This window comes from Orcinus orca, chromosome 3 (assembly GCF_937001465.1).
Source record: "Orcinus orca chromosome 3, mOrcOrc1.1, whole genome shotgun sequence".
Taxonomy (NCBI): domain Eukaryota; kingdom Metazoa; phylum Chordata; class Mammalia; order Artiodactyla; family Delphinidae; genus Orcinus; species Orcinus orca.
The window spans coordinates 11,395,897-11,408,387 of record NC_064561.1 but is presented as its reverse complement, the minus strand read 5'-3'; the positions used below and the strand labels follow the sequence as shown (position 1 = coordinate 11,408,387).

Here is a 12,491-nt window from a genome sequence, read left to right as displayed (position 1 = left end):
GAATGATGCTTAAGGCCCTATGGGAGTTCAATAGATGAATGAATAATTGAATGAATTAATGAATAAATGAGCAGGACACTGGCTTTTGGAGGTAGCTAACACTGGAGAAGGTAACTGGCTTTTGGCGGTAACTTGTCAGATAGGTGCTCTGAGGTCACCTCCTACTGGAAGCCATCCCTGACCTCCCCATGGCAAGGCCAGGTGTCCTGATTGGCTGCAGTCTTGGTAAAATGAACCTCCACTTCATAACTGATTCACTTGTGTCTGTGCCGTCGGTTGACTTTTGCCTCACCCGGTAGACTGGAAGACCCCCAAAATCTGAGAAGGGTACATTGTTTCTTATTGTTTTAGTCCTGAGGCCTACATACTGCATGGCACAAAACAGGGGGAGGTATTCAGGAAAATCATTGTGGAAAGAAGGAAGGAAGGAAGGCGGGGAGGAAGGAAGGCTGCCCAGTCAGAAGAGGTGGGGGGCGGGGGAGGACTTCCCTGGTGGCGCAGTGGTTAAGAATCTGCCTGCCAATGCAGGGAACACAGGTTCGATCCCTGGTCCGGGAAGATCACACCTGCTGCGGAGCAACTAAGCCTGTGTGCCACAAATACTGAGCCTACGCTCTAGAGCCCGTGAGCCACAACTACTGACCCCACGTGCTGCAACTACTGAAACCTGTGCACCTAGAGCCCATGTTCCGCAACAAGAGAAGCCACAGCAATAAGAAGCCAATGCACCGCAACGAAGAGTAGCCCCCGCTCACTGCAACTAGAGAAAGCCCGCGCACAGCAATGAAGACCCAACACAGCCAAAAATCAATCAATCAATCAATCAAATTAAAAAAAAAAAAAGAATCCGACTGCCAATGCAGGGAACATGGGTTCGAGCCCTGGTCTGGGAAGATCCCACATTCCACGGAGCAACTAAGCCCTGCACCACAACTACTGAGCCTGCGCTCTACAGCCCGTGAGCCACAACTACTGAGCCCATGTGCCACAACTACTGAAGCCCGCATGCCTAGAGCCCGTGGTCAGCAACAAGAGAAACCACCGCAATCAGAAGCCCGCGCCCTGCAACGAAGAGTAGCCCTGGCTCGCCGCAACTAGAGAAAGCCCGCGCACAGCAGCAAAGACCCAAGACAGCCAAGAAAATAAATAAATAAAATTTAAACAAAATAGAAAAGGAAAACATTTTGGACCAGCCAAGTCCCTTTTGGCTTCAGTGTGCAGCCCCCACCCCTTCCAGGACCCTCGTAATTGTTCCCTGGCTTCCAACAGAGCCCAAGAGACCCGTTGAAAAGCTTGGTTTCTCCAGTCTGGGCCTCTTCTGCTACAGCTTGGCAAAGCCATGCAGACAGAGCCACAGTTCTACTTTTCCCAGCAGCCGCCACCCAGGCTCTTCTCAGCACTGGCTGCTGTCTGGGTCATGGAGCTCCACAATTCTTAAAAGATCAAATCCACACTATGTGCTTTCCCACCATCCTGTCTTTGCTCCTGTGATCCCCTCAGTCCTGAATGATTGTCAGCACCTGCAAAACTCCTAATCCTACCTCAAAACTCCATCCAGATGTACCTGCTTCCTGGCCTTCAGAAGTCCTCAAACCCCACTCTGTAGGTTCCTCCAGCCTTGAGTCTCTCCTCCCTCTAACCCAACATTGTTCCCTTCAGGGCTGGGATTGTCTGTGTCAGACTCTCCTTCATCCTCCAAGGCTAGGCAGGGACTGAGTATTTTCTGGATTCTCAGAATATGGCCCAAACCCAGAAGGGGTGACTAGAGGGTTTACTGAACAATTTTTAAAACTGTTGGTTGAACTATAAGAATGTATAAGATTCCTGATCATCGTTTACTTTTCAATGAATGAAGGCAGGAGAGTGTGAGAGTAATAATAGAGTTTACCCTCAGTTTACCAAGGGCTTACAATGGGCCAAACTCTGTTGTAAGGCAGCGGTCCCGAACCTTTTTGGCACCAGGGACTGGTTTCGTGGAAGACAATTTTTCCACGGATGGGGGTGGGGTGGGGCAATGGTTCAGGCCGTAATGCCAGCAATGGTTCAGGTGCTAATGTGACTGATGGGGAGTGATGGCGAGTGGCAGATGAAGCTTTGCTTGGTCACCCGTCGCCAACCTCCGGCTGTTCAGCCTGTTTCCTAATAGGCCGAGGAAAAGTACTGGTCCACAGCCCGGGGTTGGGGACCCCTCTTGTAAGGAATTAACCTGCATGATTTCTTAAGGTTAAGCCACTTGTTCAAGGCTACCCAGCTAGGATGTGACAGCTGGAATTAGAACTCAGATATGCCAATTCCAGGGCTCTCAAAGAGTCTTCCATGTGCCCAAAGGTATGTGTGTATCTCTCAAGCTCTTAGCAACCTTAAGAGGCAGATGCTAGGTTCACCCAGACTCACAGTTAACAAACTGAGACACAGAAAAATCAGACACATAATATATAACATACATTTCATAAGACCCCAGAAACTAATGATAATTGCTAACACTTATCAAGCAATTACTATTTGCCCCATTTTGTTCATGCATTTAACTTGGGTTATCTCACTTAACGCATCCTCATCTCAGTATGAACTCATGGTTTTCAGTAGAGACACAAGGGAACAGATATAGAACTAAAAATAGATGTGTATATGCATGCGTTAGTAGACATACATGTATTTCCTAGCTCTGACTGCTGAGAGGGTCTCTAAGCAATAATACCTGGGTAGCAGTGAGCACACCGAGCACCCAGATCTTGGTTTCTAAATACCATTCTCCAAGAAGCAGAACCAGGCTCCTTGGAGAAATGGCTGATTCCAGGGATATTCCAAAGCAAGCACAGAACATCTTGTGATGCCAAAAGTAAGGACGTACTCACAGAAACATGGAGACATATTAAAAAGACATAGGAGCTAAATTAAAGGGGCAGTAAAATAAATAATATAGAAATTAATTATAAGGCACAGAATAAAATAAATACTCATGACTCCATAGTGATATAAATACTTGAATACATAATTGAGAAGAATGGACAGCTCTTGTTTACAACAGAATTCCAATTAATAATTAAATTAAAAATCACCATTATGCAAACACATAGTAAGTAATCATTATTGCTGCCAAGAGCCATGAATGGATGCTAAAACTAAAGGGTGAAAAATATGTAAACAACAACAAAAAAAACCCAAGACCAAAACACCAATGGTATTTACATGGTCTCTTAAGTATCCCCCCATAGGATACTTATTAATTGCAAAGGAAAATAGTAACTTGACAGTTGAGAAGCTGGTAGACACTGCCTTAAGCAAGTAATCAAAGTTAACGTCACCAACAATGAGACATATCAACATCCCAGTGTCTCCTGATATGATGCATTGAGAAGGAAACATCACTTTTGTGGGATTCTTTCCCAAGCTGCTCAACTTCAGTCTAATCATGAGGCAATATTGAACAAACCCATAATGTTAGGTGTTCTACAAAACCAGTACTCTTCAAAAGTATTAAGATCATGAAAGATTAAGGAAGACAGGAATTGTCACAGAGTGGAAGAGACCAAGGAGACATGACTAAATGCAATGCAGGATCCTGGCCCAGAAAAAGGTTACCAAAAACGCAGCAGGGTGTTTGAACCCGAGTGAGTCTGATTCCCAGCCTGGAAAGCAGAACATTTGGGTCTGGATCCACCACAGCCCACTCGAGGATTACATGACCCTGTGGGACTGCTTGCCGCTCTCGGACCTCAGTCTTACTATCTATAAAATTGGTTGTTTCATCCTCCCTCCCCATTCCCCTCCCCCCTTCCGGGCTGCCTTGGAGCTCAGGCTTTGGAAACTACGCAGGCGCGAGAGAGACTGCTTGATTGGCTATTTGTTGTGATGCACCCGCAAATAGAAGCTGCATCTAAGCTCCACCCGTTCCTGCCGCGCCTCCACGCACGCAAGTCAGCCCAGGGCACGTCGCCGCCACGCGCGCTCGCACGCATGGTGCGTGGTGACGTCGCGGCGGCGCGGGCGCCATCCCGGAAGCGCGAGCAAGGCCGCCAGATGTGCAGGTGCTGCTGCCACCGACGCCGGGGCCGAGTTCGGGGTGGGGCTGGGGACGCAGGGGCCTCTGGGGAGCCGGGCCGGGTCGAGCGCGGTCCTCGGGTTGTAGCGGGGTGGGGCGCGCCGCTGGCAACATCTGGGCACCCCTCGTGCGCACAGGTCTCAGTTTCCCCGTCTGCGCGGTGGACGCGCGGGCGGCGCCGTGGGCCGAGTCTGGATCCGAGGCGCGGGAGTTGGGGCCGCCTGTGTTCAGGCTATGCCGTGTCTCCCGGAATCGGGCGTTGACCTGCTTGGGCCTCAGTTTCCCGCTTCACAGGGGCGGGGCATGAGGGGATTTGTGAACCCCGCCCCGCCTCGCGGGTTTTGCTGAGCTTGGGCAGCCAAATTAAATTCTGTTAAATGACTTGGGTGGAGTTGCGGCGCCTCTCCGTATTGGTGTGTGACCTGAGCCCACCCCTGGGAGCCTTTGGTGCCCTCGGAGATGCCCTTGTAGGGGAGACTGGGGATTAAATGAAGTGCTCTATAAGTGTTTGTTCTGTATTCTTGGAAGCACTAGGGAGGCCCTCATTAGAATACTGATTCCCGGGCCCTGTCCTAGGATTTCTTCACACTCTACTTGGAGAAACTGACTGCTCCGAGCCCAGCACCTCTTAGCACTATTGGTTTTAGTCCCCACAGACAGCATTGTGAGATTCAGATTCTTTGTTATACCCATTTTCTGGGTGAGAAAATGGATCTAGGAAGTGAGGTGACTCTCCCAAGGTCACACAGTCTCCCTCTCTGCGTGTGTCCCCCGTAAATATATTTGGAGCAGGGATCAGAGCCCATGCTGGGTCATTTCCACTCTGTATGTGTATGTTAGGGAAGGCTTCCTGTGAGAGGCAGCTGGTGGGGGAGTGTGCCTTGAATCCCTCAGCCCTCACATCTGGGAGCCAGAGACAGGAAAGAGCCCATCTTTGTAGCAGAACCATTTCCCACAGGTCCAAATCCTGCACCTGCCAGGCTCTAGCTGTGGGCTTCCCGCCACATTCTGTCCTGTGAGAGCCCAAGTGTCCTCTTTATACATGATCGTCTTTGGAAATGTGGAGGGTGTGGGTGTCCATGCCTGGCACATAGAAGGAGCTCAAACATGGTGATTGGGGAGGTGGTGGATTTCGTCAGGTGTGGCAGTTTATCTCCAGAAGGCACGTAATGGCTGCAAACTGATAGCCAGATTCTGGGCATAAATAGATACGTACTCTTGGCCTCTATGGTGTTGGGGTAAGAAAAATATTAGTTGCTAACATTTGTAAATGAGGCGATTTCACAGGAAAAAGAAATCCATATTTCAGGTTTATTTCTGGAAACAATCAGAAGTCTGGCAGGAATCAGGTGCTGCAAGAAGCAGCTGTCCTGTCACAGGTACCTACTGAACGTCAGAGTCACATATTTGTGGATCCTGTGGTCTGTGGGTGTTTGAGTTGTGACCCATGTTCACTGGCTGTGTGACAACGGCCTAGTTCCTCAGTCTCTGAGCCTCAATTTTTTCATGTATAAATAAGGATGGTAACAATTGCCAGGGTTTGAAATCGGTGTCTTGTTTAGTATACAGTAGGTGCTCAATAAAGAGGAGGGTAGTTAAGTGGGCTCTGAAAGCCCTTCCTGATCCTGTGTGTGAATCTTAACCAATTGCAAGTGGGCCTTTCAGTCGGCGATTAAACGTGCAGACCACAGAGCCAAGCTATGTCAGGATTCTGGGTTTTTCCTGAACCTCCTTAGGAGGGTCAGTGCTGAAGCTGTGGTCCCTCCTGCCCTAGCATGGTCCAGGAAGTCCCCACCTGCTGGGATAGCATCTGTGTGCCAGGGAAGCTGGGAGCCAAGAGCCACAGAGCCATCTGGGTTGCTGGGGCCCACAGCCTGGCTGCCAGTGCCTGAAATTCTTGGCTTTAACTTGCTGATATAAGTCTAGCTTCAGAGCTGAGTTTGAAAGGTTCTGTTTGCCTTCATAAAACTAAATTCAGGCAATCCCTTGCTGTGAACAAGGTTCTGGGCTGGGCTCTGGAGACAGAGCAGCGAGCAAGAAAGAACACACGCCTCTGTTCTATTGGAGCTAATATTGCTGTGGGGGTGACAGGCAAAGGGGTTAACTGATAACTAAGATAATTTCAGGAAGCGATGAGACAGTGGAGCAATTAAAAAAAGGTGAAGTGATGAGTGACCAGAATAGGGGTAGTCATCAAAGACCTCTTGGGAGAAAAGGCATTGGAGGGGGTGATGATTTGAGGGGGCAGCCAGGAGGAGGGGGCAGGTCTATGCAGGAGGAAGGTGCCTGTAGCTTTGGGCACGTGGAGAGGGGCAGGTGTGGAGGTGGGCGGGGTGATGGGATTGTGATGTGCTTGGGTGCAAGTTATAAATAGGAACTCCTGTGGTTCTCGAAACACCCCCGAGTTCCTGGCATGACAAAGCTGAGGCTCAGGTGGCATGACCCACTTACGGACAGGTGGCCTGTGGGGTTCCCAGCCCCCCATCCCACCTCCCCCCACTTCCTGATGCAGACTGAAAACACTTTCTTCCCGCCTGTTTCAGGCAGCGGAGGAGGAGGAAGAGATGGACCCCCCGGACTCGGCCTCGAGGGTCTTCTGTAGCCGCATCCTGAGCATGGTGAATGCGGACGATGTCAACGCCATCATCCTGGCCCAGAAGAACATGTGAGTGGAAGCCAAGGGCCCTGGGCCCCCGGTATGGGAAGGAATCCACTTGCTGGCCAGCATTCTTGCCCTGCCCGCCTCTACCCCGGGCCCACACTGGTGATAAAATGAAGGAAATGAGCAAATCTGCTGGCTGGCTCCAAAGTAAATTCCTTCCTGGTCTGGAGGCGAGGCCTTGGCACAGGAAGCAGGGCTCTGGGACAGTTTCGCAGCTGCGGACAGTTTGGCAGGGACCACAGCAGCTCCTTTCCCGAGGCCTGGGGTGGGGAGACTTGAGGGGGATAAGGAAGGAACTGCTGGGGGATTTAAGGGAGCCAGTCGGCTCACTTCCTGTTGGGAACCTGTTCTCTCAGAGCCTAGGCTGTCTCTGTGGAGCACCCAGGGTCACTTGGAAGGGCTGTGAATGGCCTTTGCCCTCTTTGGGGCTTGGCACTGTGTCCACCATAGCCTCACCCTAATTCCGGCCTGCTGTGTGGGAAAGAAGGGCTGACACAACCTTCCGGGGGAAACATGGTCTCCTGGGGCTTTATTTTTGTGTCTTTAAGCCAGAGGCTCTTCCTTCCATTTACAACCCAGCACAGACCTGATACCTTACCTTTCTTGCCCTGTGACAGTGGTGCTGGATATGTCTGGGTCTCAGCATACCCATCTCCCTCCTAGGTCTTTAGTTCAGATTCAGACCTGACCCTGGGGAACTCCCAGGCCGAGGGGAGACAAAATCAGACTTGAACCTTCCTGGTCTCGGGGTGTCAGGGCTGGGCAAGAGAAAGAAGCTGGGGCTAGGGGAGTCAGAGTGTCAAAGAGTCTACTTGAGGGAGAGGGTTAAGGCTACATGAGAAGGGTACACTTGAGTAGGATTTTTGAGTAGGGTTTTGAAAGTTGAATAGGAGTTTGCTAGCTGGCTCAAACACCAGGTAGAGCTCCACAAGACAAGGGAATGGTCTACGCAAAGGTCATGGAGCAGGAAAGGGCCTAGCAGGATCAGTTGGCAGGGACCTGGAGGCTGAGCAGAGGAGTCGGTGCCCTTTTTCCGCCACCAGGCTGGACCGCTTTGAGAAGACAAACGAGATGCTGCTCAACTTCAACAACCTGTCAAGTGCCCGCCTGCAGCAGATGAGCGAGCGCTTTCTGCACCACACAAGGACCCTGGTGGAGATGAAACGGGACCTGGACAGCATCTTCCGCAGGATCAGGTGAGTGCTTGGCTCTCCAGTCTCTGCCTCCTGCTCTGAGCCTCTGAGCCTGAAAAGAGGGTTCCTCCTCTTTTCAATAAGGGCCGTCCTCTCCACATAGCAGGGCGGTGGGGAGATTCAGCTTGTTTTAGGAGGCTTCATTGCACACTTAGTATTAGAGAAGATCTGAAAATCTTGGAGTTTCTGAATTTAGATTTTATTCCTTTTTTGAAAACGCAACATAGTGCCAGACCCATAATGCAAAAGGCAGGCAGGAGCAGACAGTGAAAGGCTAGCCTTATGTCCCCCTTGGCCTCCACCCAGGACTTCTCTCAAGAGGAAAATGAGATTGCCAGGTTTTGCGGGTCCTTCTCAAGCTGGTTTCCATGAGGACAGAGAAAGACGATGTCCAAGTCCCCAGCCACATAGAATGCTTGACACGGCCCCCGGAGCGCCTATCACCACTACTGCCGTTAACAACTGCTGCTGGGGCGCCGAGGCCTGGAACAAGCTGGCACTACAGCTGTATTTCTGGCTGACTGTGCCGCTTCTTCTTTTCCGGGGGCAGCCGCATCTGCTGGCAGAGCAGGTGCCACAGATTGAGGGCAACATGTTTCCTTGGAGCATGCTCTGTGCAGAAATCACAAGACAGGCCGGATAAATCCTTTATCAAAGCGTATCTTTTCTGGGGCATCTCACCAGGCTGGTTGCCCACGTGTGGTGTTGCAGGGGTGGGAGTAGAGTAGGAACCACAAGGGTTGACACCTTTTGTGTGTATCTGTGTCACTCAGGAAGGAGATAAGTGTGTCCACCCAGGCAGGGATGCAGCAGCAGTGGTACTTTGGGGGGGACAGTGCTCGCTGGCCATAGTCAAGGGTGAGAGACCGCTCTGAAGAGCCTTTTGTAATTCTTTGTAAACAGAACTGCGTTACTTCAGGTAAAAAGGAAAAACCAGGTTAAAAAGGGAAGCAGGTGCTTCTCTGTGAAGCTCAGTTTAGTGAGTGCCAGTGTTCGGTGTTTGGGGTGTGGATAGTCAACACTCCTGGCCCCCACAGACATCCTCACCCCGGGGATGGAGAGACAGGCTAGGACAAGTCACCCAGAGGAGTGCCTGTTGAGGCAAGGGGAAGGGAAGCTTCCTGGAAGGTTGTCCCGGTAGAAGAGGTTTAGACATGAGGCATTGCAGGTAGAGGGCCCAGCCGGCACGCAGAGCCAGCACCAAGGACACGCAGAAGTTGGGTGACAGCTGGGTAGCTGCCATCCGTCCTGGGGGTGGGAGGTCCGCTGGCTGAGCGCCCAGTCCTACCTCCAGCCCTGGAGCAGAGTATGACAAGCAGTGACGGGGAGGTTCCTGGCCTGCACCGGGCCCAGCCTGCACACTCTGCAGGTTCAGCCCTGTGTGCCTTCCCTTCCCCTGCAGGACACTGAAAGGGAAGCTGGCCAGGCAGCACCCGGAGGCCTTCAGCCGTAAGTGTCACCCAGAGCTCCTACATCCCGCTTCTGGGCTCTGTGCCCTTGGATGCCAGGGCCCTCAGCCCAGGGCTGGCTTCTGGAAGGTCACCTCAAGGGCTGACACCAAGCCCAGGCCCTAGTGGGCAGTGGGTCCAGTAAGACCTGGGGCAGGGGCGGGAGTGCTGGCCTGATCTTCTTGGCAACCGGCGGAGCAGGTGTTGGGACTAGAGCCTCCTCCCTTGGGGGAGGTGACACGAGGGAATGTGGACAAGAATGATGACAGTCCTTAGCCCAGTGAATGTCACGTACCCCTACGAGCCAGGCTGTTACCCACAAACACCTATGAGGTGGGGACTGTGCCCAGAGGGGCAGTAACTTGTCAGAGGAAGCACAGCGTCCTCCATGCTGAGCTTCAGTTTACCCAGTCTGCAGAATGGGCCAACAGCTCCCCACTCCAGGGCCGCTGACAACCACAGGCATAAAGGCAATGCCATCATTCCCAGTTTATAGAGCAGGGAGCTGAGACACGGGCAGGTGAGGGGCCTGGCCCAGGTGACACAGTCAAGAGGGCAGAGCCAGGCTCAGACTTGCCCCCAGGGCCCGCGTAGGCCTAACCCCAGAGAACCTGCGTCTTTACCTTACCTCACCTTAAAGAGAGGCCTCTCACCTGCTTGGACCTCGGTTTCCTCATCTGTAAAATGAACTGAGTTATGTCCCATGGGGTGGGGGTAGCTGTCAGGGGTCCTGGGCCCAGTTAATCCCTCATCACAGTGCCTGGCATGGTGACTAAGCCAACTGCTGGGCCTCCTTCCCCCAGACATCCCGGAGGCGTCCCTCCTGGAAGACGAGGATGAAGACCCCATCCCGCCCAGCACCACAACAACCATTGCCACCTCGGAACAGAGCACAGGCTCATGTGACACCAGCCCCGACACAGTCTCGCCCTCCCTCAGCCCCGGCTTCGAGGACCTGTCCCACGTCCGGCCCGGCTCCCCTGCCATCAATGGCCACAGCCATACAGATGACGAGGAGACGCCGGGCGAGTAGCCCTACTCCCAGGAGCTCGGATGGGTCTCAGGGCAGCAGCGGTGCCACTGCCCAGATGTCTGAGGTGGCAGTGGGTAACCCTGCCTTGAGACAGTCAGCTTTGCCACCCTACTCTGTCATTTGGGGCTCACTGGGGGACAAGGCTCCCTCCCTGGGGTATGGAATTCCTGGGGATCTATCATTCCTCCTCCTCCCTCACTGAGAACATCTCTCTTCTGTAGACCCCTCTGCCAGGCCAGGGGATGACCAGTCCAGCTGGAGTCGGGTTGGGTGCAGAGCCAGGCCTGAGGTCTGCTCTGAGCAACACCTAAAGGTTCCCAGAGACCAGAGCCAGATGTCCTCTGCCCCAGCACCCTGGTCAGGACCTCCTCAAGGTGGCCAAGCACTGTCATGTCTGAGTTCACCCCAGCCCACCCCTGTGCCTACTAATTCTGGTCTCCTTGCCCCTTCCTTCAATGACAGTATTGAATACTTTCTCCAATCATTATCTCAAAGAAGTTTCTGAGACAGTTGTAGAAGCCTCAAGGCAGAGATTAGCCATCCCCTCAGCACCAAGCCTGGTTAGGCCCTGTTTCTCGGACCAGCGGTGTGGACCCTGAGGGCCCAGCAGGCTTCTCCTGGGGCCTCCATGGAGCAAGCCGAGCCACCTTGGAGAACAGAGTTAAGCAGAATATTTTTGTACCCGATGTTTACAGATGCTGTTGGGAAGTTATCAATAAAAAGACTCTGTTACTAAAAAGGGAAGGGTGCACCTAGCAGTGGCTTCCTTCCATCCTTGGGCCCAGCAGTCCAGAATGGGGGCAAGTGCTGGATGTGGGACAGGATGGTTATGGACAGCCAGGCACCATTGAGCTGGAAAGAAGTGGGCTGCTCTGCTTTGAGTGGGAGTCTCCAGTGGTGGCAACCATAATAACCCCACTTCCTGTCACCAACCAGGCCTTCAAATGTGCTATTCCCAGTGCCCACAACATTATTCCTTTACCTCCTTGAGTAACTCCTCCTCCAAATCTCAGCCCTAAGGTGGGCTCCTCAAGGAGCTGGGGGTCTCATTCCCCATCAGACACTCTCACAGAGTCCCCTCATCTTTGGAGCACTTAGAAATTGTGTTATTAAAGGCCTCTTCCCAGACTTCAGAGTGTCTGCTTTTGCCTGGTCCATAGGGGGCGCCGGGAAGTGTTCAAGGAAATAAGGTACGCTGCCAAACCCACAGGTAACTTCTCAGTTCTCACCGCTTTCCGGCGCCCAGCACTTTTTAGCCATCCTTGAGTCTCCTCCGTCTTATATCCTAAACAGACCCTGGGTCCCACCCCATTTCCTTGGGTGAATGCACCAGCCCCACCTGCTCTCCGTGCTCCTGTACGGACCCGCCCTTTAATCCATCTGTGCACAGCGGCCGGCCTCCAGTGGCTCCAACACGTTCGGCCTTTACGCCGCCTCCTGCCTCGACCCTTGCGTCTTGGACCTGCAGACCCTCTGCTTAATGCCTCCACTTTAGCACAAAACAGTTTCCCCTACTCTGTTGAAATATTTCCGGAGCACCCGCTACGTGCGGGCAGTCTTCAGGCGGCCTGGAAACAGCGAGCAGAAACACCAGGAAAGGTGCGGCATTTCCTACGTGACCCGACGGGCGGAGCTCGCACCCCGAGGCAGGTGGGCATCGGCCGCTCACAGGCACCGCGGCTTCGTGCGCCCGCACCCAGCATAGGGGCGGGGCGGGGCCGAGGGCGGGGCGCGGCGCGGCGCGGATTGTGACGCAGACGCGCAGCGTGCTCGGTGCGCAGGCGCCCTCGGCGGCGAATCGGCGGTTTCCGGTTCAACCGCTCTCTTTCTCGTCAACGAGACGACGGAGCAGGTCGGTGATGGCTTGGGTAGGGTTGCGCGGTAGCCTGCGGGGACCCAGGCAGCGGAGGGGGCGGCCTGGAATCCGTCTAGGCGAGCTAGGCCCTGTGGGACGGCTTAGCAAGGCGCACTGGGCCGGGTTCCGAGCCCGAACTGGGCCACGGGAGGGAAGCCGGCCTTTGGAAGAGGAGCCTGCCCGCTCCGCCGGCCCCAGCTATCTGACGAGGCTTTGGGGCGAGGATGTGTCCTTCGGGGCATATCCGATTTAATGGGG

At 53.3% G+C, this 12,491-nt stretch overlaps 2 protein-coding genes across 8 annotated transcripts in view; both read left to right on the top strand.

Annotated features, from left to right (window-relative positions):
* KXD1 (KxDL motif containing 1) overlaps positions 1 to 11,506 on the top strand; it is a 256,867-nt gene extending 245,361 nt beyond the window's left edge. Inside the window, exons 1-5 of one of the 5 annotated variants that reach the window (XM_012535784.3) lie at positions 3,876 to 4,028; positions 6,586 to 6,707; positions 7,748 to 7,900; positions 9,300 to 9,346; positions 10,149 to 11,506. In XM_012535784.3, the coding sequence (XP_012391238.1) occupies positions 6,607 to 6,707; positions 7,748 to 7,900; positions 9,300 to 9,346; positions 10,149 to 10,378 (531 nt within the window). In that variant the 5' untranslated portion in view covers positions 3,876 to 4,028; positions 6,586 to 6,606 and the 3' untranslated portion in view covers positions 10,379 to 11,506. The other 4 variants (XM_033401402.2, XM_049708750.1, XM_033401404.2 and 1 more) reach the window with 4 other exon arrangements.
* The window catches only part of UBA52 (ubiquitin A-52 residue ribosomal protein fusion product 1), a 143,973-nt gene that overhangs the window by 129,334 nt on the left and 2,148 nt on the right, over positions 1 to 12,491 (top strand). Inside the window, exon 1 of one of the 3 annotated variants that reach the window (XM_012535770.2) lies at positions 12,187 to 12,230. The exons of 1 other annotated variant lie outside the window; for it this stretch is intronic. The gene's annotated coding sequence lies outside the window, so the exon portion shown is untranslated. Of the gene's footprint in view, positions 1 to 12,186; positions 12,231 to 12,491 lie in introns of those variants that run through there. One more of the 3 variants, XM_004277531.3, reaches the window with a different exon arrangement.